Source organism: Coptis chinensis, chromosome 4 (assembly GCF_015680905.1).
Source record: "Coptis chinensis isolate HL-2020 chromosome 4, ASM1568090v1, whole genome shotgun sequence".
Classification (NCBI taxonomy): domain Eukaryota; kingdom Viridiplantae; phylum Streptophyta; class Magnoliopsida; order Ranunculales; family Ranunculaceae; genus Coptis; species Coptis chinensis.
Window position 1 is genome coordinate 6908600 of NC_141459.1, and position 26670 is coordinate 6935269.

Here is a 26670-nt window from a genome sequence, read left to right on the forward strand (position 1 = left end):
GATCCGGACTCAAAAAAAAAATACCTACAATTAGCACTGTAAATGAAATTAAGTGCAATTAACTAATTAATATGGACGGTTCCTCTTTCCTAATAAGGTTGTGGGCAGATAAATGAACATTATAATATTACATTGATAGAAACTTGATTATTTTCTTGTTTCAGACTTGATCCAAAATAATTACAAAATGCTAGTCTGCATGTGTAGCCCTAACTAACTCCCTAAGTATTTTCTTTCTCAAAATATAGGCGGGTCTCTGATGTGATTGTTTTTTTATGGAATTTATAAACTTGCCCGTGACATGCCCTATTTACATATCTACTATTGGCAAATTACCGTTTTATCACTCCTAAAAGTCAAAATAATAATAAAAAATAGCAAAATTAAGAAACTGCCGCTATGAAATCACAAAATAATAATTCTGACACTATGACAGAAATAGAATCTACTATTACACAAAACAGTAGATTTGTCTCTGTCACAAAAACAGAAATTAAAAAAACACTATAACACCTGTCAAAAACATCGATAGTCTATTTTTGATAAAAAATAATAAAATATTAAACAAAATTATTTATTTACCGTTGTAACACAAAATCAGTATTCTTTCTACCCCATATTTTTCTATATTTTAAGATGTCTGCTGTTCCTGTTTAAAGCATTTGATGGATCATGAACACGTGGTGAGGGGCGTGAGTGTATATCACTGTGAGTATAGATACCTGAGGAGTAACCAGTGGGATATTCGATTCGCTAACTTTTGGAATTTACAGGACAGAATATGTAGTGTACCTTCCATCTTTTGTCGTAATAACTCGGGCATCTAAGCAAATTAACTCATATGAATCTCTCGCCTTCCCAACAAAGTACTTTTTTTGGCAACAGTTGTCCTTATCCTACATCTGTTCCCTCCCCTTTTTCTCTGTCTCGTTGTTCTTTTACTTACTTTTGTATATAAATACCCCCCCTTCAATCATCCCTATCAATGCACAAGTAGCAAATACAACTTTCATCACCAACATGGCTACTACTGCCATCATCAAAGATTTTCTCCAACAATTTCCTTCCATCACTATAGCTTTGGCACTCTTGGTATTCCTACTTCTTAAAAAACTTCAAAAGAGTTCTCCAAGGAATCCATCTCTTCCCGGTATGTATGCAAATGTAACATTTTTTTTTGTACGTGTTTTATTAGAGCTTTAAATTTTTTACATATAGAGGACAAGGACAAGCACCGCTCTAAATTTCCAGTAGCGCGTTTTTTTTATTTTTTGGATGGTGGTGATTGATTTGAGACGGTGTTTGTTGAAATATTGTTTTTGTAGTTGTTCCTGGCTTGCCATTGATAGGAAATTTGCTGCAATTGAAAGATAAGAAACCGCACCAAACATTTACCAGGTGGGCAGAGGTTTATGGGCCAATTTACTCGATTAAGACTGGTGCATCTACTGTGGTGGTCCTTAATACAACCGATGTGGCTAAAGAGGTTACTTTTTCTTGTTAAAAAACACTTCTTTTTCATTAATTTGTCTTTCTTCTTCATTTGCAACCATAAGCTTCTGCAAGGTGGATTAGTTTAGTAATTAACCTTACCATAAGTGCGTGGATAGTTCTGATCCCATGGATTTTCTTGCTTTTTTAGTTACAATTTTTTAATAGTTGGATTTTCAGGCCTTTTTTAAAAGCATAAATAATGGCAATAGAATGAAATTTATTCCATCAAAAAGATAGAAGATAGAAGAATGTCTCAAAATTTGTGACCAAGGCGAGCGATAATACAAGAACGAATGGGCGGCACAAGTGCACAACACAGTTTTTTAGATGTTTGCTTTGGCCTTGTATTTTTGTTTTTCTCAAAGAATTTGACAGTAGGTAATAAAATAACAACTCATAAAAGAATGCGAACCAGTGGATTATAATCACAAATGTTTTGTTATTATAAGGCCTGTCTGATATCTAAGATATGTAGAATATTTCTTTCCATGATTTCCATTTTTAACCACTGATAGTCTGATGGATGCAGGGGTATCGCTATAGTCTAATTATAAAATGACAGAATACTATACTGGAATAAAAAATGATTCCAAAGTATCGATTCTATTAATTTTTGTCCGTAGGAAGATCTTCTCAAATAAAAATGGGTTGATTGTTCTATTTAATTTTATAATCATTAGTTTAACCTTGGCTTCCCTGTTGTTTACTTTTAGTAACTGACAGAAGCTGATTACCTCATGAAAGTATGAAACTAATCTACTGCTCTAGAATTCTGGAGAGCATGCAGGGCCGGCCTAACTTCCAATAGGCCCTCTAAATATGGGTCTTTTTGTTTCTTTGTTTTCGTGGACTGGGCTTTTGTAATGGATTTCCATTGGTTTTTTAACACTATAGCTTTTGTAAACAGAACCGGACCTTGTTTTTTGTTTATTTTTGGGGCTCTATGCTAAGGCTTACACAGCATAGGTCCAGGGCGGGTCCTGAGAGTGAGAGCATGCAAATGTTTTCTGGTTGGGTTAGAGACAGCACTAAAGTGATACAATATCTGAATATCCTGTGAGTGGCGCATAAGTGCGTACTACTAGTGCAGACAACACTTCTACACTTCATGTTGTATGTGTCGAAATCACAACCAAGCAAGAATGACATTATTTGGAAGCTGTCTCTCACATACATTTTACTGTTAGTACTTAGTAATACAGAATTTTTAATTTATATTTTAATTATTTAAATATGACATTTCAATCTACCTTTACTGATAAATTCATATTCGGGAAAACAAAAGGTTGATTTGTCTTAATTTTCCCTCACTATAGTGGATAAGATTATTTTCGTTGAAAAAAGCAAACCATCTACATAATATATTCACAACATTCAATCTGTGTGGTACATGTAGGCCATGGTGACTAGATTTCCATCAATCTCAACAAGGAAGCTTTCAAATGCATTGAAGATACTCACATCTGATAAGTGTATGGTTGCCACAAGTGACTATAACGAGTTTCACAAGACAACAAAGCGATATATACTATCAGGCTTTTTGGGGGCCAATGCTCAGGTTTGCTATCGTTTACCTTGTTTTCTAATCTAACCTGACTAAAGCAAAAGTGAAAACATACTTAAATTAGTCGTCCATGATGCATAAGACACCAACAATCTATGATGCGTATGTAAATTTTGGACTAATTAATATATCCATCTTGTTCGATATTCAGAAGCGATTTCGCAGTCATAGAGACACCATGATAAAGAATATGGTGCGGACATTGCATAGTTACACAAAGGACAAGCCTCTTCAAGCTTTTAACTTCAGAAATGTATTCGAGAATGAACTCTTTGGATTAGCTCTAAAACAAGTATGTTTCTTCTCTCCAGAATGATTTTTATTTGGTGTTAACTAGAAAATGGAAAAGCTGACTTCACGATATGATCATGCAATCTGGATTAAAATTTGCAGACTCTTGGTAAAGACTTGGAGTCACCGGTTTACGTGGAAGAGCTTGGTACCACACTGTCAAGAGAGGAGATATTTGAGGTGTTGGTGCTTGATCCCTTGATGGGTGCTATCGATGTGGACTGGAGAGACTTCTTCCCATATCTGAGGTGGGTACCTAATAAGAGCCTCCAAATGAAAATAGAACGGATGTTTAACCGGAGAAAAGCTGTAATGAAAGCACTTGTTGGGCAGGAAAAGAAACGAATAGCTTCTGGAGAGGTAGTGATTGTCTAGTGCTTCAATTATAGACTTAAGCAATGTAGTTTCTTCATAACCTTCCCGTAAGTCCTTTATGGTTTGAATAATTTAGTAACTCAGATGGCTTTCGAGCAGGTATTAAACAGTTATGTAGATTTCTTGTCATCAGAAGGAAAAACTTCTTCCGAGGAAGAACTCAATATGCTAATTTGGGAGCCAATTATTGAGACCTCTGATACTACTCTAGTCACCACAGAATGGGCTATGTATGAACTTGCAAAGAATAAGAGCCATCAGGTATTTTGTAGTATAAATCTTAGTACTATTCTTTCTCATTTTAGTTCAACATACTCATACTTTTATGCTCCCTACTGAACCTTCAGGATCAACTCTACCAAGAAATTGAAAGCGTTTGTGGATCAGATAAGGTTACAGAGGAGAATATATCCCAGCTACCGTGATTTGAGTGCCGTTTTCCATGAAACTCTAAGAAGACATTCTCCAGTTCGATTATACCGATGAGATATGCACATGAAGATACAGAATTGGGAGGTTACCACATCCCAGCTGGAAGTGAGGTATATAGACTTTTAATCAAACTGTGTTGTCCTTGGGGGAGCTTCATTACTAATGATCAAACTGTTGCAATGTTCACAGATTGCCGTTAACATTTATGGGTGCAATATGGATAAACACCAATGGGCTGAACCTGAAAAGTGGAAGCCTGAGAGATTTCTAGATGGTAAGTATGACCAAATGGATATGTACAAGACTATGGCGTTCGGAGGAGGAAAGAGAGTCTGCGCAGGATCTCAGCAAGCAATGACTATTTCGTGCATCGCTATTGCTACATTCGTGCAGGAATTTGAGTGGAAACTGAGTGAAGGAGAAAAAGAAGACGTAGATACACTTGGGCTGACCACTCACAAACTCCATCCAATGCATGCAATCATAACGCCAAGACAATCCTGCTAAAGGATGCACCCGAGTCTTCTCAGCGGAGCTTAGTTCTTGGCCTGTTTTGTTTATAGAGGCAATGTGTATCTGCATATTTCTGTTTTCAGCTGCAAACATACTAATGAATGAAAGAGGTGCCTAAAAATAGATTAGTCTTTTAAGAATATAAATAACTCCGTTTGCTTGGAACAATGCTGGTTGCCGGCCTATACATCTAGCCATTTATATTTGAACATCAAGTAAGTCACTATGAGGTACTAAAGACCAACACTGCATGGCAATCAAAATTGTTAAAGAGACGCATCCAATTATCTTGTGTTTATGTTCAGATAAATACACGAGTGAAAACTCTCGTAGAGGATTCTAGTGAGTTTCAAACCCAAATTAAAACCTCACACTCCTGGGCGAAGAGGCGCACAACAATGTGTAAATCATCTGCGCTGTGGTTAAATGTTATGCATCATTCTCCAATTTAAGTACTTAAGGTATCTGGAGTACCTCGTTGTGCTGTGCATATATATGTTCTTGACTCGAGAATCACAACTTTTGATTCAATCGAACAGGGAAGATAATGTGAACAGAATATATAACACGAGTTGACCAAGTGATTGCATCTATTCTAACCAATAAAATAATATCAATCAGAATTTCGATCGGAACTTCATTATAAAACATATTGTTCTTATTAACAAAAGCTAGACTTGATGCTGGCTGGATTTATCGTCAAGAAACTTGGTACAGTTCTAAGTCCTTATATAATTGTGGGCTTACTTAATTTTTTTAAGATGTAAGAATCAGGTCAAATTATAAAATTTACTTGAGATGTGCTTCACATTGAAATTATTTAAAACCGTATTTAACTGTATATTTAAATTAAAGGAAGGCTTTTTTTTTTTGTAAGCCTGTTTTAAATGAGATCAGTAATTTTCAGTAATTTTTTGATGCTGGCGGGGTTTGAGCCTCAGATTTCTGGTATCATCACCCAAAGATTTTACCGACTTTGCTAGTCGGCACCTGCTTAGGCTTGTTCTCCGATCAGCTTATATTTGATAGCACGCCATGGTTTATTGTAAGTTGCCCATTAACGAATACAAGTAAATGTAGCAAACACAACACCTCCACCATCACTCCCATCGCAATGGCTTCGATCAACTAAAGTCATAATACAAATTTTGCAAGAATTTACTCTTCAAGCATTTTCCGTCACCATAGTTTTGGGAGTACTCCTGTCACTCCTCTTTTACAAACCTCAGAAGAATTCTCCTAAAAGTTCATCTCTACGAGGTATAGTGGTACACTAGTAACTGTTTTTTTTTTCTTTGCGTATTGTATCTTGTATCCAATATAGTGTCGGCAAATTTGTGTATGCAGTTGTTCCTAGTCTGCCTTTGATTGGGAATTTGCTTCAACTGAAAGAAAAGAAACCGAACCACACATTTACAGGGTGGGCTGAGGTTTATGGCCCTACGTAAAGGTGCGTTTTGGTCCTCCTTTACATACAAGATTAAGAAGAGAAGGAGATTGGATATTGATAAGACCGAGTTCGTTGATGAGCGAACTGCCTACGTATCTTCTCTTGATCCTGGGGGGGGGAGGAGAGAAGAATTAGGTCTAACGTAGTTCATGTATGTAGTATTTATAGCCGTTGAGTATGAAGATCTGTGAGACACGTGTGCTGACATGTATAGATGTATGGTTGAGATCAAGGATGAGTCTTAGGTAGGTTTTGGTAGGAATTCTGTAATGATGGGGATCAGTCGCTGTGGTTAGTAGGTTGCGGCAGTGGTTAGTAGCTTGTGGCAGTGGTTTGTCAAAGTACAGCTTTGGTAATGATTGCATATGGATAAGAGATGGTGTCATAAGTCGAGTTGCTCGTGAGATCATCACGTTCGACTGCATTATCCTAGAAGAGGTGAAGTAAACCACCTACATGAAGCGAAATGCTCATGAAACGAGCTTGGAAGACGTTGACATGAGGTCGGTGTGGTATTTCTATTTATCTTTGGACCGCGTGTCTAATATTCATTAGATGTGAATATTACTCCCTCACCACCCACCCGCTTCTCGAGGGTCGCTTTATCACGGAGAAATGATCTGTTGAGAAAGAATGGTGCCACGTGTTTAGCGTATGTGAGGAGGCGAACGGATGTGAACATAAATATCCACCTTGCTGGAGAGATCGTTCCGTATTATATAGCAAACTGGTGGTGGATTGAAACGTGTTTAGCATAATTTTTGAGAGTGTGCGCGAGAGCTAAGTAGCCTTGGAGCTCAAGAACGTTGGAACTCCTGAGAGTTTTTTAGTTCGAATAAATGGTTGGCTCGTAGAGAGCGTTCTGCACTGAGTTGAGCGTAGGTTGAGGGACCCTTAGAGAGCTCAAGTGCGCGTTCTAGCGTATGTAAGTGTGTTGCTCCAGTAGGTCAAGGGACCTTGTAGCGCTTATGGAAGCATTCTACTCGTGGAGAGCATAGGTCAAGGGACCTTGTAAGCTTGGAAAGTTACGCTTTCGCTGGAGCGTGGGTCAAAGGACCTTGTAAATGCTTATGGAAGCATTCTACGCATGGAGAGCATAGGTCAAGGGACCTTGTAGCGCTTATGGAAGCGTTCTGCTCGCGGAGAGCGTAGGTCAAGGGACCTTGTAGTGCTTATAGAAGCATTATGCTTTCGCTTTATGGCGTGCTAGCTTAAGGAAGGCGTATTGCTCACTAAAAGCGTTCTCCACCGAAGTTGATCCTAGAAGTATAGGTCCTCAACTAGAGAGACTTGGAGAGGCTATGGAGCCCTGTACACTCGAAGAGAGCGTCTTTGCCGCCCGAGAGGCGTGTTAGCTTATAAAAGTGCACTACTCACTGAGAGCGTTCTCACTGAGTTGATCCGAAAAGTATAGGTCCTCAACTAGCGAGACTTGGAGAGGCTATGGAGCCTGTAAGCTTCGAGCTGCGTCTTTGCTCATGGAGAGTGTTTCGACCAAATATGATCAAAACACCAAGTGTTGATGAAAAAGCGAAGAACGAGAAAAAGTAATTAGAAAAATGATGGTGATGGGGAATGATGAGATCGTACCTTTGCGGTTGCCTCACGCACCCAAATTATCGGTGGGATCAAGTCTCAAGAACGTAGTTGAATGAAAAATAGTTTGGTATTTATATAGGTAGAGTAGAGAGTCCTTGTAGCTCGAAGTAATCTTGTAGCTTTTGAGTAATGTGATATACTATAACTTTCAACCGATAATTATCTCTTTGATAAGAAACGAATCGGACATAAATCAACGTACATTAGTGGCAAGCCATGTGGCTAAGGTTCATTATTAGCCCACATGAGTTAATGGCCCTGTACATTGATCCATGATATTGCGAATTGGGTTTTAGCCCCAATCGATTAAACGAATAAAGTGGAGACTCCTACCAATGGACGTTTGCCCGCGTAGGTGGGGGTAAACAGCAGAAATGTGTTAGCTTATGAAAGCGTCTTCGCTTCATCGAGAGCGTTTCACCGAGTTGATCCTAGAAGTATAGCTAGGTCCTCAATTAAGCGAGACTTGGAGAGGCTATGGAGAACTGTAAGCTCAAGAGCGATTTGTGCTTAGGCACGCGTTTGAACTCCCCGAGAGTGTTTTGTTACGTAGAACGAAATGCGGAGTAGTTTCCTCATATTGAGCTGTAAAAATGAAGCGACCTCGGCCGAGTCGGTCTCGTGATTATTTCTCGACCCGGAGGAATGGAGATCTTGGCAATAGGATTTGGTGCGACCTCTGGGGGGTCTTGACAACAAAAAGCGGGCGACCTCTAAGGTCTTGCCAATAGGAGTTAGAGGCGACCTCGGGGTCTTGATAACGGGAGGCCGGAGGCGACCTCGGGGATTTTGACAATAGGAGGCGGAGACGCGACCTCACGGGTCTTGTCAACGGGGAGAGAAGTGGTGACTATGTATGTTTGAGCTCGAGTGGCGTTATATTCAAACCGAAAGTGTTGTGACCGAGTGAGTGCCGTGGGCATCTTGCTTTGGAGATCGTTGTCAATAGCTAGCCTTAAATTGGCGTGACTATAGTTAGCCCTAGTTTTGGAGCTTCATTGACCTGTAAAAATGCGAGTTGTTTAGATGGCAACAATGAGCCCTAGTCCGGAGATGGTTGTGGCGAGCCCCCAGTGTGCATTGGAGCTTGATTGACCTGGACTAGATCGAACTAATATCCAAAAGAAATTAGAATAAAAAACTGTTAATTTGGAGACTTATCCCGCCGGAGTAGGGTAATGTGCCCGTTCATTGTGCCTAGTTGACCAACTAAACTCACGGACTTGAGCTTGAGGGCTTTCCATGGTTCGTGGCCTTGAAATTTTTCTTTTTGGTGGTAGAATTTATGAAGTGGTTCTCAAGGAATTGAGACCACAGACGACGCCAATCAATGTGTAAAGGTCGCGTTTTGGTCCTCCTTTACATACAAAATTAAGAGGAGAAGGAGATTGGATATTGATAAGACCGAAGTTAGGTTGATGAAGCGAATCGCCTACGATATCTTCTCGATCCCGGGGAGAGAATCAGTCCGACATAGTTCATTTATGTGGTATTTATAGTCGTTGAGTATAAAGATCCATGAGACATGCGACGACGTATACGTACGGATGTATGGTTGAGATCAAGGATGAGTCTTAGGTAGGCTTTGGTAGGAATTCTCAGAATGATGGGGATCGAATCGTGGTTAGTAGCTTCATGCGTGGTTTGTCAAAGTACGCCTTTGGTAATGATTGCATATAAATAAGAGATGGTGTCATAAGTCGAAGTGCTCGTGAGATCGTCTGCTCGACCCTGCGTTATCTGCGAAATGGAAGTAAACCACATACATGAGGCGAGCAGCTCATGAAGCGAGCTTGGAGAATGTTGATATGAGGTCGGTGTGGTATTTCTGTTTATACTGGACACGTGTCTAATATTCATTAGATGTGAATATTACTCCTTCACACCCTATCAATTCGATTAAGACCGGTATGCCTCACCTGTCATGGTCCTTAATTCAAAAGATGTGGCTAAACTGCTAAAGAGGTAGTCTTTTTTCTCATTATAAGAGAAATTATTTATGTCCATGAATCTTAAAAAAAGAAGTCTGTCGATCTGTCTAAGCTGATGACACAACATGCAGACCATGGTGAGTTGGTGACTAGATATTCATCAATCTCAACAAGGAAGCTTTCCAATGCATTGAGGATACTCACATCTGATAAATGTATGGTGGCCACAAGTGACTATAACGATCGAGTTCCACAAGACAGCAAAGCGATATGTAATATCAGGACATCTGGGTACCAATACTCAGGTCTGCTGCCTTATGTTCTTTAGAGCATTCCCAATGCAAGCGAGAGTTTTTCAACTCCACGTAGGCTCAATTTCTCTTGTTTCCTACCATTTTGGTGAAAAGCAAAGTGAGATTGTCCAATGCAAAGGTGAGTTTGAATCTCGGACGGAATGTTTGATTCCGTCTGAATGTAAAAATCGAAAAAACACGCCATACGGAATTAAACATGTCGTCTGAAGTTAAAAAAAAACTTGAAAAAAACCGAAAAAACACGCGAGTCGGAATGAAACCGTTTGGAAAAAAAACCTAAAAAATTAAAAAAAAATACACACGAGATGGAATAAAACATCTCGTCCGAAGTTCACAACTCAACTACTTTCTCAATAGCAACTGCTATTCTCGTTTTCACTTAGTCACAACTGACCGACTTTGTCACCTTTGCATTGGGCAAGGGCTTTTTCCCAAAAAATGGTGAAAATTGTCAGTTCCCTCCATAATGACTGTGATTGGGAATGCTATTAGTGTAGCAAGAATATTATGAGGAAAAAATGAGCTCCGTACATGTTTGTATTTTTGTTAAACAGGCACATAGAACGCGTAACACATTGATATTTTAGTATGATTTTCAGATGCGTTTCCGTGGTCATAGAGACACCATGATAGAAAATGTGGTCACAAAATTGCATACTTACACCAAGGACATGCCTCTTCAAGCTTTAAATTTTAGAATGTTTTCAAGACCGAACTCTTTGGATTAACTCTGAAACAAGTAAGCTTGCTACCTTCTTGTCAAATTATCTTCAGTTTGTGTTTTTACGAGGAAAATGTTGGAGAAAAACATAATAATACTGTATTCATGATTTAATTTGCAGTCTCTAGGTAACAACTTGGAATCACCAATCTATCTTCAAGAGCTAGGTACCCAAACTGTCGAGAGATGATATTTTTGAGGTGTTAGTGGTTGATGGGTGCAATTGATGTGGACTGGAGAGACTTCTTCCCATATCTGAGATGGTTTCCAAATAAGAGCCTGGAAATGAATATTGAGCGGATGGATAAACGCCGGAAAGCAGTGATGAAAACTCTCATTGGGCAGCAAGAGAAACGAATAGCTTCTGGAGAAGATGTAAGTGATGTGCTTCAATTCGTTCAAGAATATGAAATTTTTCTCTAACCTTCTAGTACGTGTAGCATTATTAGGCAATGATTTCAAAATTTCAGTAAGTGATCGAATTTCATGTCAAGCAGGTGTCTCACAGTTATGTAAGCTTCATGTTATCGGAAGCAAAAGGTTTTGGGAGACGATGAACTTAGTATGTTATTGTTAATTTGGGAGACAATTATTCATACCACAGATACAACTTTGGTGACAGTAGAATGGTCTATGTTTGAACTTGCAAAGAATAAGACCTGTCAGGTATTTTCCAATTTGCCATATTTAACTTCTAAGGATCATTCTCAACTTCTTTTCGCGATCAACATTTTTCATTATTTGCTGACTCCCATTAATCTTTTAGGAACATCTCTACCACGAAATTCAAAGTGTTTGTGGCTTCAATAAGATTACTTGAGTGCTGTCTTCCACGAAACTCTGAGAACACATTCTCCGGTTCCAGTCATCCCGCTAACATATGCACATGAAGATACAGAACTGGGTGGTTACCACATCCCAGCTGGAAGTGAGGTAAATCGTATCTTTAATAAGCTCTGTTGTTGTTGAGAAAACTTCATCTCAAACGCTTAAAATGTTCAAATATCTGCAGATTGCTATTAACATCTATGGCTGCAGCATGGATAAAAAGCAATGGGATGAACCTGAAAAGTGGAAGCCTGACAGATTCTTCAGTAGTGAGTACGACTCTACGGATATGTACAAGACAATGGCCTTTGGAGGAGGGAAGAGAATATGCACAGGATCTCAGCAGGGGATGACAATTTCTTGCATGGCCATTGGTAGATTTGTGCAGGAATTTAAGTGGAGATTGATGGAAAGAGAGAAAGACGACGTCGATACACTTGGACTGACCAGTTCCAAGCTCAACCCTATGTGTGCAATCCTAACTGTTAATTTACAAGACTAAATTGCTGAATAGTTCCTGTGAGGGATTTCTTGCATTATATAGTCAATGCAGCTTGCATATCATTCTAAATATGGAAAATATAACCACATTCCTAAAGTACAATTATATACATAGATATGGCAATTGCTGTCAAGGCCATAATATCTGCCAATCTCAATCTCAGTGACATATGGTAATGCAAATATGGCAATCACTGAATCTCTGCAAATCTCCAGCCACAATATTTGGCAACCTCATTGACATCCTCCCTCAAATTGATGCTGGTTGATAAAAAAGCATCAATTTGCTAACAAGAAATTGGTGTCGTTGTCGAGTCATCGCCTTGGTAAACACATCAGTGGTCTGAAGATCCGTTGAGATATGCGGAAGTGTGATAATGTGATCATCATAAGCATCACGTATAGAATGGCAACCCACTTCTATGTGCTTAGTGCGCTCATGGAACACAGGGTTCGCAGTAATTTGAATGGCACTACACTACTACAGAATGACACATATACCACGGTCAATAAGAACGTTTATACCACGGTTATTCCAAAAACCGTGGGAAATACTTATATACCACGGCGGAAATTTCTTTGGTCATTGGTTTACTAGTATATGTCACAGTTACATGAAAACCGTGGGATAAGTTGGGCCATATACCATGGTTAATTTTTTTTTCAGCATGAGAATACTCCGCATCCCCACTACCTTTAACATAAACAGTGGTATATAAATTTTCCACTTTCTACCGTGGTTTATGACTTTATGCCAAACAAGGACCAAAATATCGCCGATATATCCGACGCCGATATATCCGATATATATCGGTATTTTGGTACACATATATCGATATTTCCGACATATATCCACCGAATATAGAACCCTTTTTTCCCGCTATATATCGGAATTTCCGATATAAAATTTTATATCGCCGATATAATCGATATATCCGATATTTACGATATATATCGGTTGACTTTTTGATCATTTTTTAATATAAATCCGATATTTCCAATATATTTCTGATATATATCCGATATTTCCGATATATCCGATATTTCCGATATTTTAAATAGTTTGGACTGGTTACAAAAAAAAATGGATATATCCGAAATATCCGATATATATCGGTTTTTGGGTACACCGATATATATCCATTTTGGGCCTTGATATCGATATTTTGGGCTTTGATGCCAAATAGTCAAATCTTGAAAAAAAAAATGGCTCGAAACTTCGTTCAAATTGGATATTCCCGCTATTATCTCGGTCTCTCCCTCACAACTTCTCCAGTTCTTCCACGACTCTTAGGATTCCCGCGGGTTTACGATTCTCACATCCCATTTGGATAAAAAACTGGTAGAATTAGAATTGTTGTGGACTCCCATAACCTTATCTCGTGAGAAGAAACGGAATTGGATTTTGAGAGAATTATCACAAAGTTAGTTGCCTATAAAACTACAACTCAACTTCGTCTTCTTCACATCAACTCGTCATCGCCCCTCACTATTCAATCACTCGAGGTAACCATTTTCATAAAAATAGCAACTTTTTTTTTTTTGTTGATTTTAACCATTTCTTCTTCACTTGCTTCTTTTACTGATTTTAACCTGTCGTCCTCACTATTCACATTTGTTTTTGTTGAAGGGGACCAACTAACCAAGTTCAAAGGATTCTGTCAGTCTCTATTTCAGGTATTTTTTTTTTATGTATATATTTGTTTTTTGCGATGAGATGTGATACCCTCTAGTTTCAAGTATTTTTTTTGCGATGATTGTATACCCTCTAGTTCAGACAAGCTATATTCACTATAGTAACGACACTAGTTTTAAACGCTTGCTCTTGAGAACGATCCTCTATGGGAGGAGTGAGCCCATCTCTTGATTACTCAAGGAAACGAGAGGTATTTCCTTATAGAAACGGATCCCGTTCAAGTAAAGGTCGTTTCGTTTTATTGTTAACTAAAATCTCAATGAGATTATGATCCTAGTTTACATTCCTCCTTAGCAAAGGTAATCTGTATTCTCTAAAGCGTTAAACAAAACCTATGGTTTGATTGAGCAAAGTTTCCTATTATCACCGTAATCTAAATCAAATTGATGAGGGACAATAGCCGGGCATAGATAGTCGGGAAAAACTAAAAAACGCCGTCGTGAAGTCACATCCAAATCTGCCCTGGAAGAAAGTGGAATGTGATGGTCGGTGAATATATTGTCATTACCCGTTTTCGTTACCCACGCGAAGTATACACAAATCCATTCCATACATTGGTAGGAATGGTCGCTTTAGGGGTAAGAAGTACCATGCGAGCCATTTTCCGCGGAATCATAGGCCTCTGTTCCATAAAAACTAAAGGGCTTCCATCGCTCAGGGCGATTACCACCTTTACCATCACTTCTAATTCCAAATGTCCCAAAGTGGGTAGTCAAGGGAGCAAGTCAACATAGTAGAAACTTTGATATCTTGGGTCCTTGGATCAATTGAGTAGTAAGTAGTTGTGCATCTGGTTTAAAGCGAGCATCTGCGCCCGAATCTTAAAATGTACTACTTGTTCTTTGGATTGTCTCTATAATGTGGTATCGCGATGAAGACATGTCGACCTAGACTATGAATAGGACCTAGTTGATTTAAGTGAATCTCAATATTTTCATATGGAACATCCGGAATGAGCGGCTAAAGCTCTGAGGCAATGTCTTTCACTCACTCGGAAATAGAATAAAAGTAAAAGTATTAGGGCTATCCGTTAAGGAAACAACCGAGACCAAAGCCTGCGTCTGATCGGGATTAGCTGCGTGTCGAAGGTTTTATTTATAGCTTGAGCATTTTTCATCATGAATTAGCGGCCCGGCGATTAAATGACCACTTGCTTGACCCCCTCACTCTGGAAAGATTGACTTCCGAACCTATGGAAGACTAAAAGTGTGTTTTCATTCACAAAGAGAGCTTGAAAACGGATAGCTTTGGATTTGCGCAGAGCTTAAAATCGATTGATTGATTACCTGATGGATGGCCGGGGAGGGCGTGTTGCCTTCACCGTATCCGAAGTATACACCTTCTACTCACGGGATAAGATTCCGTTCATTGATCACCTCCGGCGGTTTATGAATGGGGTAATTGGTCTAAGCCTCCCCGCGAGGGTTCACGATCCTCACCCATGTCATTGAAGCCGGTCCAACCATCCATCCGGCTTAGCGACAAGCGCTTTAAGTTAGGAAAGCTAAGATTACCGAAGAAATAGGCTGCGCGAGGTTTAGCAGCCCCCTTCGTGTGTGTGGCTTCTTTTTGAGCGAAATGAATTTCTACTAAAGATAAATTGCCATTGTTGCGGGATTCTATAAAAATAGCTACTATCGAGGAGGTCTTTGTGGAAGAACCGTGTTAAAGGAGAAAGTAACTTCGTCGATAAGGGTTGAGTTATATTTGTAATATAATACTTATAGTCGAAACGGCGTTTGTTTATATCTGAAATAATTTAGAGAAGCTTGTATCCGCTCTCTCGATTGCCTTACCCTAGGACTCGATAGTCCTAACTATACAACAACAACTTGTTGTGGCGGGCTAAACATCTAGTATTTGAATATGAGGAACCATTTTATTTACTCTCGGTCTAAGTTCGGATTGCAATGCTTATCCTTGTTGTGTAGACCTTCCTTTTTGTAGAGTAATCTCTTGAAAAGAGACCTCGACGCTTATTTAGTACAATATATAGGTTCTAATTTGACTGGGGCCGGGGGATGAAGGAAAGGTAAAAGATTTACCTTTTTCTTCTTTTAGAACCCGAAAAACTTAATACAAAAAGACGGAATCTTGGTTGCGGGCGGTTTGAAGTTTGTTAACGGTGGGAGCTTTTCGGTTCGTTACCATGAGGGATGTTTTACTCTAATGTGTGGCATACTTGTAGAGGGGGTATAAAGAAGCTTACATGTTAGGATTTTACTTTGTTTTGATCCGGTAGCTCGGCGGTTTGAAGGTCGTTAACATGAGAGCTACTTATTTTTTTTTTCTATACTATGATATAGTTAGTATTGGTATTTCATCTACAATTAGATATTTCTTTGACTCTAAAGTGTGGTATACTTTATAGGGTATAAAAAGCTTACATGTTAGGATTGACCTTTTGTTTGATACGGTAGCTTCGGTGGGGAGCTAGTATCGGTCTGAATATCACTCTTAGGTATTTCTATTCCTTGCTTCCACTAAAAGCCGGGCTTGAGCTATCAAGTGTTTTTTTTTCTCTTGGCTTTCTCTGCCTCTTATCTTCTTACCTGGGTTTGCTAAGTAAGCATAGTCCTTATAGCTCCTCGCTTTATCTATCCAATGACCCTCAAACCCCACGAGTTAAATCCGGTGGCTTTTCGGTCTTTTGCTAGTAGGTTGATCGTTTAGTAGCATCTACTCTTTTAAGCGGAATGCTTTGATTCCCACTTTCCTCCACAGTGAGGGTTGAAATCGTATTGATAAGCCCGTCTGAATAGCTTTAAGCTTTGCCACAGTTCTCCCAATTTATTGAGTTGTTTGGAAAGTGAAGCCCGCCGACTAGACGATGTATTCATGCCTCCAATTTCCTAAAAGTAAGTGGTTCTTAGAGTTTGAACTTCGTTTGAGAAAGCCGCTAGTTGTCCAACCAGTTTGCTAGCTTAGGTTCTCCAAGTTGCCTCCCACGGTGATAGAGGTCATCTTGTTTTCCAATGCTTGACCGGAAGAATGGCGAACTTAAGCGACATTAGCTCGGATGAGGCTTGCCTTCCTCGATATCTCCTTCCGAAAAGGCAAGTAGCTCCTTTGTGAGTGAAAGGCTTCCTTGCTAGAAGTTGAACGCTGCTTTGCTTTAAGTGTTTTAGGTTAGTGAGTGCCCCCGACAGAAAGAGTTAAGCGGCGTAAGACCGAATCGCTCCTTCTTGTTTTGAGAGTTGGTTGATCAAGAAGCATTTGAAAGCTCTTTCTTTTGCCCAAGTATCCCTCTTACAGTCCTCACTAGATGAGTGAGGGAATCAAAAAGGAATCACTCTGGTTTTCTTTTTGCTTATCGTCCCTTAGATGCTAAGAGGATAAGGCTGCGAGGGGATAATGCACGGTGATGCTATCGATTCGCGTTGCTCTTTCTTGCTACTTCCTGTCGGGTTAAAGCCAGGTTTAAGAATTCCTAGGTTTCGAGAAGGCAGACTTAATAAGCTGTGGGAGGCAACTTGGAGAACCTAAGCTATTTATGGAATACTTCTATAGGGGATTTTGAGTTGATATTTGAATTCTATTTATGGAATAGTCATCAGTTAGAGTTGTTTATAACTATAGAATAGTATGTTTGAAGTTATAAATACCATTAGTTATAACTCTCTTTTTATCTAAAGTGGTGCATATTGTATAGGGTATTGAGAATAGTAGTCATTTATAAATACCATTATTATAAAATATACTATTATATATATATATATCTCTTTATTTCTCCTAAATTAGTTCTCTGGCAATTGGGTGGTAAGGCTTGACAGAGACTTGAGTTGTCTTGTTGGTTTGTTGTGGGTAATTCAAGAGAATATATTCTAGAACCTCTATGCAATGATCCCTTCTTTAAAACTGTTTTAAAAGTTAATAATACAACTGAAATGTATTGCACTCTATTGCTTGATCAAGAACACTCTAACGATATATGGCGTTTGGATTTTAGCTATAAGCTAGATGCTACCTAAAACTGAATGGTCTAGAGTGATGCAGATAGATATAGTGCGTGTTAATTTGTATGTGAAGTCACCATGGATATCCATTGCCTACTACTTCAAACAGACTTAAAATGATCAAGAAAATGTGGACTTCAAACAAGTAGAAAATTAAGAAAATAGGTGGTCATCACAAAGTAGGTTGAAAGGCATGGATCTGAGTTTGGCGTTTGAGAACCTTATAAGCAAAAGAACTCTCTTGTTAGACCACTTTAAGTCATAAGCTTGATTTGAGATTGCCAAAGTAGTAATTGCATTAAGTAACTTGAGAGTTATTGTAAACATTCTTCCTTTGTCTTGCAGATTCTTGGGAAAGCTCTTGGAGTTCTTGAGAATAGAAATGCGTGTAAGGACTTGAGTGGAAACCCGGTATTCTTGCTAGGTATTGTTTTCTGCATTCAGTTCTCGAACTTTTCTTTGTACTTTTATGTAGCTCCATGTAGTATGCTACATACTTGTTTTATTTTGTGGTTCACGGTGTTTAAAATGACTTATCTTTATGGGGTTTTAAGTTTTTGTTTACTTGCAATAGGAATAAGAATGGATAGGTCTGGATGACTATGGATAGAGTAACGAAACGCGAATTCAGTAGGGTCTTGTACTTTCTTAAATGTCTTGAAAAGAGTGTAGGCCGAAGATGCTTCATTGGATAAGATGCCCATGCTCGTTTGTGGGAATAATCAACACCAAACTTTGGTGGAGATAAAAAATCATCTATATGAAAACAGTTTTGAAGAAACCTATACAACATGGATATTGCATGGGGAAGATTCTCCTAGTGATCAACCGCGAAGTGGTAGTACATGTCAACCTCTTTCTCAAGATTTTGAGATCCCCGATGATTTCTGGAACCAACAACTAGAATGGTTGAGGATGCATATGAGCATTTCAGCGGGGATCCCGAAAAACTTTGTAAGTTTGCTTGAAGATGCGGAGAAGCCTCTGTACAAAGGTTGCAAAACATTTACAAAGTTGTCATTCCTTGTCGAAATGTTCAATTTGAAAGCAAGAAGCGGGTGGTCAGACAAGAGTTTTAGCCTTTTATTGAAGTTGTTCGGAAAAGCCCTTCCGGAAATTAATGAGTTGCCAAAATCCATGTCCAACGCTAGAGATATTTTGTCTACGTTTGGAATGCGATCTGAGAAAATACATGCATGTCCCAATGATTGTATACTTTATAGAGGTAAGGAGTACAAGTCTAGAACTACTTGTCCGACTTGTGGAGCGTCAAGATACCAAGAAAACAAGGGTAAAGCGCCTGCAAAAGTATTGTGGTACTTTTCACCTATGACAAGATTTGTAAAGATGTTTCAATCGGCTCGAATGACAAAAAGATTTGGTATGGCATGCAAATGAGAGAGAGAAGTAATTGATGGTCAAATGTGTCATCTTGGCGATTCTCCCTGCGTGGAAAGAGATCGATAAGTTGTGGCCAACTTTTGCTTCGAACCAAGGAATCTACGATTAGCTCTTTCGACCGGATGGAATCAATCCACATAGTAACCTTAGCGGTAGGCATAGTTGTTGGCCCGTTATGTTGGTCACTTACAATCTTCCTCCATGGTTGTGTATGAAGAGAAATTTTTGATGTTGACAATGTTGATATCGTCCACGCACGACAGCGGGTAATGATATTGACATTTACCTCGAACCTTTGATTGAAGATTTACAGACTTTGTGGGGTCCTCGTGTTAAGGTTTTGATGCCTACAAGCAGCAATCTTTTACATTGAGGGGCTGTACTAATGTGGACAATTAATGATTTTCCCGCGTTAGGAAATTTAGCTTGGTTGTAGCATCAAGGGGTATTTTGCTTGTCCAGTTCGCGTGAAGAAAGCGATTCCATTAGATTGAAACATTGAATAAAACATATATCAAGCATATCGAAAGTGGCTTCCAAAAACCATCGGTTTAGGAAGCAAAGAAAGGGGTTTAATGGGCAGCAAGAATGTCGATCAAGTCCGGCTGAGCATTAACGGGAAGAAGATTTTGGGAAAGGTCAAGGGGATCCGAGTCAAATGGGGAAAAAAATTTGGTGATTCCGCCAAAATCATCAAAAAGGAAGTCAAAGGCATCCAATGAAAAGTCGGATACCGAAAAGAGGAAGGCTTGCCTCGACTAATGAAAGCGAAAGTAGAACTTGTTGGAAGAAGAAGTCCATATTTTTTTAGCTCGAATATTGGGAATTTCTGCTTATGCGGTACAATTTGGATGTTATGCATATTGAGAAGAATGTTTGTGATAGTATTATTGGCACACTCCTCAACATGAAATATAAAGCGAAGGATGACCTTAAAAGTCGTCTTGACCTTGTTGAGATGAATATTAAGAAGGAACCGCACCGTAAAACAAGAGGAAATCGAACTTACCTTCCACCAAAGATGTCATACATTAACTAGAGAGGAGAAAGCAAAAGCCCGCAATACTTTGCTTGAGCTGAAAGTGCGGATGGATATTGTTCGAATTTCCGACATCGCGTCGGTCAAGATTTGAAATTATGCGGTCTCAAGTCTCATGGTATGTCATATATTGATGCAACAACTTCTTCCGGTGGCTATCGATCGGTGTTGCCAAAACATGTGAGATATGCCATCATTAAAGTCATGTTTTTTCTTGAGTTCTCTTTGTGCCAAAGTGGTGGATGTGTCTAAGTTGCAGGAAATCCAAGACAATTTGGCGGTTACATTGTGTTTGCTGGAAATGTACTTTCCACCATCATTTTTGACATTATGGTGCATCTCACAATTCATCTTGTACATGAGGTCGAGCTTTGTGGTCCAAGTATTCTTCCGTGGATGTATCCATTTGAGAGGCAAGTACAAGCTAATTTCTTATATTTTTCAATAATTCAACAAAGCTTCCCTTTTCTCTAACTCTTATATGTATTAAATTTTAGATTCATGAAGATATTGAAGGGATCGTTAAATCGAAATCGTCCCGAAAGGATGCATTGCAGAAAATTATCTTGTTGAGGAAGTTGTAGAGTTTCTTCTTGAAAGTACTTATAAGGTCCGCAAACCGTGGGAGTTCCTTTAGGAAGAAACATGGATACCAACAACAAAGAAAAAAAAGATACAATATCCAACGGAAAGCCTCTTGGTGGTACAAAGGTTGTTGGAGTGGAACAATACTCTTGGGAGCAAAAGCATCGGTGTGTTTTGCAAAACACGGATGATGTACAACTTTATATTGAGTAAAATCGGCATTAATTATACCTAACAATGTGCCTACAAGAAACTATGAAAGTTTCTTGCTTAATTTGGACAGTTTGATGGTTCTTGTATTTTCCTAATTATGTCTTTGTAGGAAGCATATGGAGCACCTAAGGCGTAGTAATCCCCTTAGGTCAAATAAATGGCTACAAGATGAGCACCACCGCACCTTTATTTCTTGGCCAGTAAAACGGTATACTAATTGAACTTGCATCACATTTAATACCATATTATAAATGTGACTAACAAGTTCCCAAAACCTGCAAAAGCGGGTTGAGGAAGAGGAAATGATTCCCTGAACGATCTCCGGACATCTTGAAAGTTGTAGCTCAAGGACCTCGTCGAGACGTTATAAAATGCTCTCGGCTATGTTATTGGCGGGTTTAAACTTTCATACAAAGGCTCATGAAGCATCACTAGTAAACCAGAATAGTGGTGTAAGCTTAGTGGCTTCAACGATTACAAATTGCTAGTGCCAAGGATAAAACCCACCATTTTGGAGATGTGTTATTACGGTGTTATTCAAGAAATATGGTTGCTTGACTATATGACGCTTTAAAGTCCCAAAGATTCAAGTGTGATTGGGTTGAGAGCAGAAATGGCGTCAAAGTGGATGAATTGGGTTTCACATCCGTTGATCTTGGTAGAATAGGCCATAAATCGGACTCTTTTTGTTATGGCCTCCCAAGCCAAGCAAGTATTTTATGTACCCGACCATTTCGACCCAAGATGGTCAATAACATTGAGGGCTCTGAAAGAGACTACCATGAAGAGGAGAATGAGGATGAGATCAACGTTGGTTGCTCCATTGACCATACAAACAATAAAAGTTTGCGGAAGTTGACTCTTTGGGTTCTTATGCTCGTGCAAATTGTGAGGGGATATGGAGTCGATTCGACCTAAAACATATTTTCTTTCCTTCCAAAGGAGTTGGTTTATCTTGTACCGATATTTTATCATTTTAGTTTATCACTAAGAAAAGTTTGTTTAGTTAATTTTTTCTTCAATAAAATTTATTTGGGTTTATTTTGATTTGTTATCTTACTCGCTTAAGTAAAATTGTGTAATCATTTTAGAAGTTATAGTTGTTATCTTATTTGGCTTCATGTGCTTTTATTCATGTCTACACTCTACGAGAATTTAACATGGATCCGGAAAGAAAACTTCAATCCTAACACGGAAGTTAGCGAGACTCTTGACTCGGACATGGATCGAGAAAGAAAACTTCAATTCTAACACGGAAGTTGGGGAGACTCCGACTCAAACATGGAAGAAAATGTGACACAACGTCTTGGAGAAAAAAGGAAAAGTAGAGGAGCAAAAGTTGTATGCTCCGCCTTTACAAAGATGAAAGAGAATGAACGTGTGGATGTTGTATTCAATCAAAATGGTCAACGTATTGGTGAAGGTGGGAAAGATTTGGCTAGCTACTTTCGAGGTTTCTTTGCTTCTCGAAGTTTCCATTGCTACTTATGGCAATTGGCATGATGTCAAAGGAGGCGAGAGCAGATTATGGAAATTTATAAAGGTAAAAAGTTCAAAAATAAAATTACTTAATTAGATAGTCTTAATTCTTTGCTAGTTTCAAAATCTCTTGTATGTGTTTTTGGGAAATTCAACTTGGAAGACCACGAAAATGAAAGGTACTTTGCAAGATATCGGTGAGAAATGGAGAGAATTCAAAGGCGGTGACCGGGTTCTACATCACACCATTTAAAGACCAACTCAAATTGCTTAGAAAACCTCCCAGAATATACGAAAAATATATCAGCCAAGAAGATTGGGACAAGTTTGTTAAATCGAGATTGACTGATGAATTTCAGGTATACTATTTTAACAATTGAATTTCTGCTTATAGTTTTTTTTTTTTTTTTTCTTTCTTTCTTTCTCTACTTGCATGAATACCATTTGGTTGTATATGAGTGTGGAAATTGGAGTCACTACATAATAATACATGATGCTCTGCTTCAAGCTAGGATGAGTTGTTTCATTTAAGTCATAGAAGAGAAATGATGGGCTTATTTGCTTTTGATCTAGGCGGGGTGTCGGCTTTTGAACTGGAAGGAATGCCAAGTGCTTTAGAACGTATTACTTAGGAAGTCTAATCGGGGGATCAGCCCCAACGAGAATAGAAGCGACTTCGCTCGGGCGTAGTTGTAGTCGTAGTCTTTTTAGTTTCATGAGTCGACATTCCCATAGAAGATCTACAATGTTCCCCTGACAAATGTAGTTGTGTCGGGAGGTCTTGCTCTCTGCTCTTCCCCGACTCTTATTCCTTAATTAATTAGCTGGCTTCGTTCACCGACCTTTACCTTCTGAGGCTTTCTTTCTAATGAAAGGGCGAGAGAAGGGCGCGTGTGGGTCACATTAGTTTCGTTTGGTCTTAGCTTATCGTTAGGGTACTAAAATAAAAGGCTTGAAAGCTGGCTAGGTCGCACTTGAAATGTGCCGGGCTTCTATAACAAGGGCATTCTGAGATTGAGAGCAAGTGGTGCGATAAGACACCAAGAGAAGGCCCCGAAGCTACGTTATCTATCGCAGCTAAAAAATCACCGGAACGAGCGGAGTTGAAGAGCGCACTCCTTCTCTTGAAAACTCACTTCTTAAGGTTAGGAGATGCTGCGCCCGTCTACCGGGATTGGAGAAAGAGAAGATCTCGACTAGGGCCGAGAGGGAATCTCTAGCGGATCTTTTCTAAGCCGAAGATGCCTCTGCTGAAGTATTGGGGTTTCAAAGCGAGATTTTACTTTTTCTAGTAGGTTTACCGGATCGAAAGAATCCCGGAGTGCTTTTTCTATGTGTAATAGTTGTAGAGAAAAGTACCGAGAATTGATATTAAGGGAGGGGCAATAAATTGATTGCCCGACTTCTGGCGTTAATGGGACATGGAGGGCTAAAGGTTTAGCTAAATCTCTGTTGTTGCTATTAAGGGAGGAGTCCGAATTCGATTCTAGAAGACAGTTAGGGGATGATCTTTTTGAGCGATTATGGCGGAAATATATTCAGGTGAAGAGAAGGTTGCTAACAATACCGTAAAATTAGTAGAAAGGATGATAATGAATCACTCGTTGTTCGATTTATTTAGTGCTCATGACTAATCTTTGATGGATAGAGCATCTAGAATAGGTCTTTAATTTGTTTTCTCGACTATCATAGTTGGCTCAATACCTCATTGTATTCAACAATGTTCTTTTCATTTTATTTTTTGGGGCCGATGAAATGGTTAAGAAGCGACCCATCCCACCTGGCATGTTTGGTTAGCATGAAGTGGCTCATCATCCAACTTAAACATGCCTCTGTTATGTTGACAAGTTTGAGTTTTGTGTGGCTATCTCGGTACAATCGCTGACCCCAACCATCCAAATGTCGGTTAAACAATCTCATGAATGAAAAAAAAGGTGGCTAACAAGTATTCTAACTCACACTCGATTGAAATAGGATGACTCTTTACATCTAAACAACGAAAACAACAAGTGAAGAACAAATGAATTCTCTCATACCACCAATCAAATAAATAATCTATAAGTACAATTCTACAGTCTCATGAAGCGAACAAGTTCCTCCATCCATCGAACTTCTTATCATCAAGGATGCGTGCCAATATCTCATAAGTGCAAGTGTAGGAGAGTCGAGGAGTTCAGTATCTTAGGTGCATTGTGTTATCTATTTATCTAACACATAGTACAATTCTGATCTCATGAAATGTAAAGTTCCCGTCCATCGGGAACTTCTTATTGATCAAGGATACGTGCCAATATCCCATAAGTACAAGTGTAGGAGAGTCGAGGAGTTAAGTATCTTAGGTGCATTGTGTTATCTATTTATCTAACACGCAGTACAATTCTACCTACATCTCATGAAGCAGAAAAAGTTCCCGTCCATCGGGAACTTCTTGTGTTGATCAAGGATGCGTGCCAATATCTCATAAGTACAAGTGTAGGAGAGTCGAGGAGTTAAGTATCTTACAAGTGTAGGAGTCGAGGAGTTAAGTATCTTAGGTGCATTGTGTTATCTATTTATCTAACACATAGTACAATTCTGATCTCATGAAACAGAACAAGTTCACGTCCATCGGGAACTTCTTATGAAGTGTATTTTTTAGAGCGATGAGCATGCATCTTAGATAAACGCATTATATGTCCTTATATAGAAAAATTTTATCTAATAGTATTTATCTAATGTACATAGTTCATTAAAACATAGAAGTTGTGTTAGATATGGTTGACAATAGGCTCCAAGGATTATGTGTATGGTTGGTGATAGGTCATGCGTGCTTAGTGAAATATCGAGATTAACATCGTGTACTCATGGGCTATATAAAATTTCTGTGTTGTATAAGCGAACGACCGAATGACCGGGGAGCTCATAATTGCTCAGCTTATTTCTTAAGTCCGGAGTCCACGGTCCAAAGTCCGAGGTCCAGTCAAGTCAAAGTCAAAGTCCAGCGTCCGTATAGTCGCGATGCGTTTTAGTCAAGTTACCTTACTCACGTGGGATTGGTAGGATAGGTCGAGTAAGGGATCGTCCAAACCTTAGGGCTCGGATAGGTTCCTGGCCCCGGAATTACAACTTTAAGTGAGTAGGATTTTAGGTTTCTTTTTAGTTGGTTTTAATTAAATTAGCGGTAATGTAAATTACTACGGTGATTAAATATAGGTAAACGAAATGTAGAGAAACGGGGAGAGTTAATCATGCTCATGCAAGAATCATTTTTCAACGGTTTTATTACCAAATCACTACATCTCTAGTTAGTCTCGTTTGGAGCGGCGTCGATATTGATCCCTAGTGCATGCCCACATCTCTAGGTTAGCATTTCACTAGCATAAGGAGTTTTAATAATACCACATCTACGGTATATTATCTCCGCTCTGGCCAAGTTCACATCAATTTGGGCCGAATTGGAGAGGTGTCGACACCAGAGTGTGCAGCGAACATTTTAGATTACGTAGCGAAGCTGTCTCGAACATCGGCACTCGACTTTATGCGATCTCGATCATTTTGGGACGGATGTTAATTCTATGCCTAATTCCTAAGTAGTGATTCTAGAATATTAGCGAGTCAATCCGGATTTTCACCGGCGACATATAACCCTCCCCCGGGGAATAAAATCATCATCATAGCGAGGAATAATAAAATTTCTTTGTATACATTAAGTAAATAAATCACGGGACGAAATTAACAAGAAAAAAAAATGAAGTATTTATTAAGGGTAAAATAACTTCTTGTATTAAAAGGCTCTTTGAAATAAAAATGGCGAAGGTAAGTCTCTTGAAAAAAAACTAAGCGTAGCTAAAGCATTAATATCTTTGAAGACCTTCTAATGAAGGAAGACCCCTTCATATATATAGGCGGATGTCCGAGGATCATTAAATTTGGTTTTGGCTGTTTTACTCCAATTGAGACATTCAAAACTTTGAATGTCAAAGTTTTGTTTTCGCGTGACAAAGTTTTGTTTTCTGAAACAAAACTTATTTAATGTTTAGTGCGCTTTGCCTTATAATTGTCCTTTTTTTATTTCATTTCCATATTGAGCAGTGCGTGTCTTCTCTCATTGCAAGGTGGCATCAATTTGAAACCATCATTTGCCACCTGCCTATCTTTGACTCATCATGTCTTACGGGCCGCATAATGTGTCCACTTAGTGTGTCGATTAAACGGCGTAAAATTAGGCGTTTTACGACTTTTTGTCCTTCTTGCGAGTTAAATTAAGCGGTCGCTATGGCGGCTTCACTAGCCCGTCGGCACCTAGATT

General features: G+C 39.0%; 1 protein-coding gene and 1 pseudogene across 1 annotated transcript; both read left to right on the plus strand.

The window, feature by feature from the left end:
* Nucleotides 1-925: 925 nt before the first annotated feature.
* LOC147501548 (ent-kaurene oxidase, chloroplastic-like) lies at nt 926-4837 on the plus strand. The gene is given in 10 exon segments (XM_086606598.1): nt 926-1150; nt 1326-1486; nt 2891-3052; nt 3210-3350; nt 3452-3709; nt 3824-3985; nt 4072-4143; nt 4145-4193; nt 4196-4266; nt 4346-4837. Coding segments are annotated over 10 exon segments (1524 nt in total). The 5' UTR covers nt 926-1020; the 3' UTR covers nt 4664-4837.
* A 57-nt stretch (nt 4838-4894) lies between these two features.
* Nucleotides 4895-12076, plus strand: LOC147501549 (ent-kaurene oxidase, chloroplastic-like; annotated as a pseudogene).
* The last annotated feature ends 14594 nt before the right edge of the window (nt 12077-26670 follow it).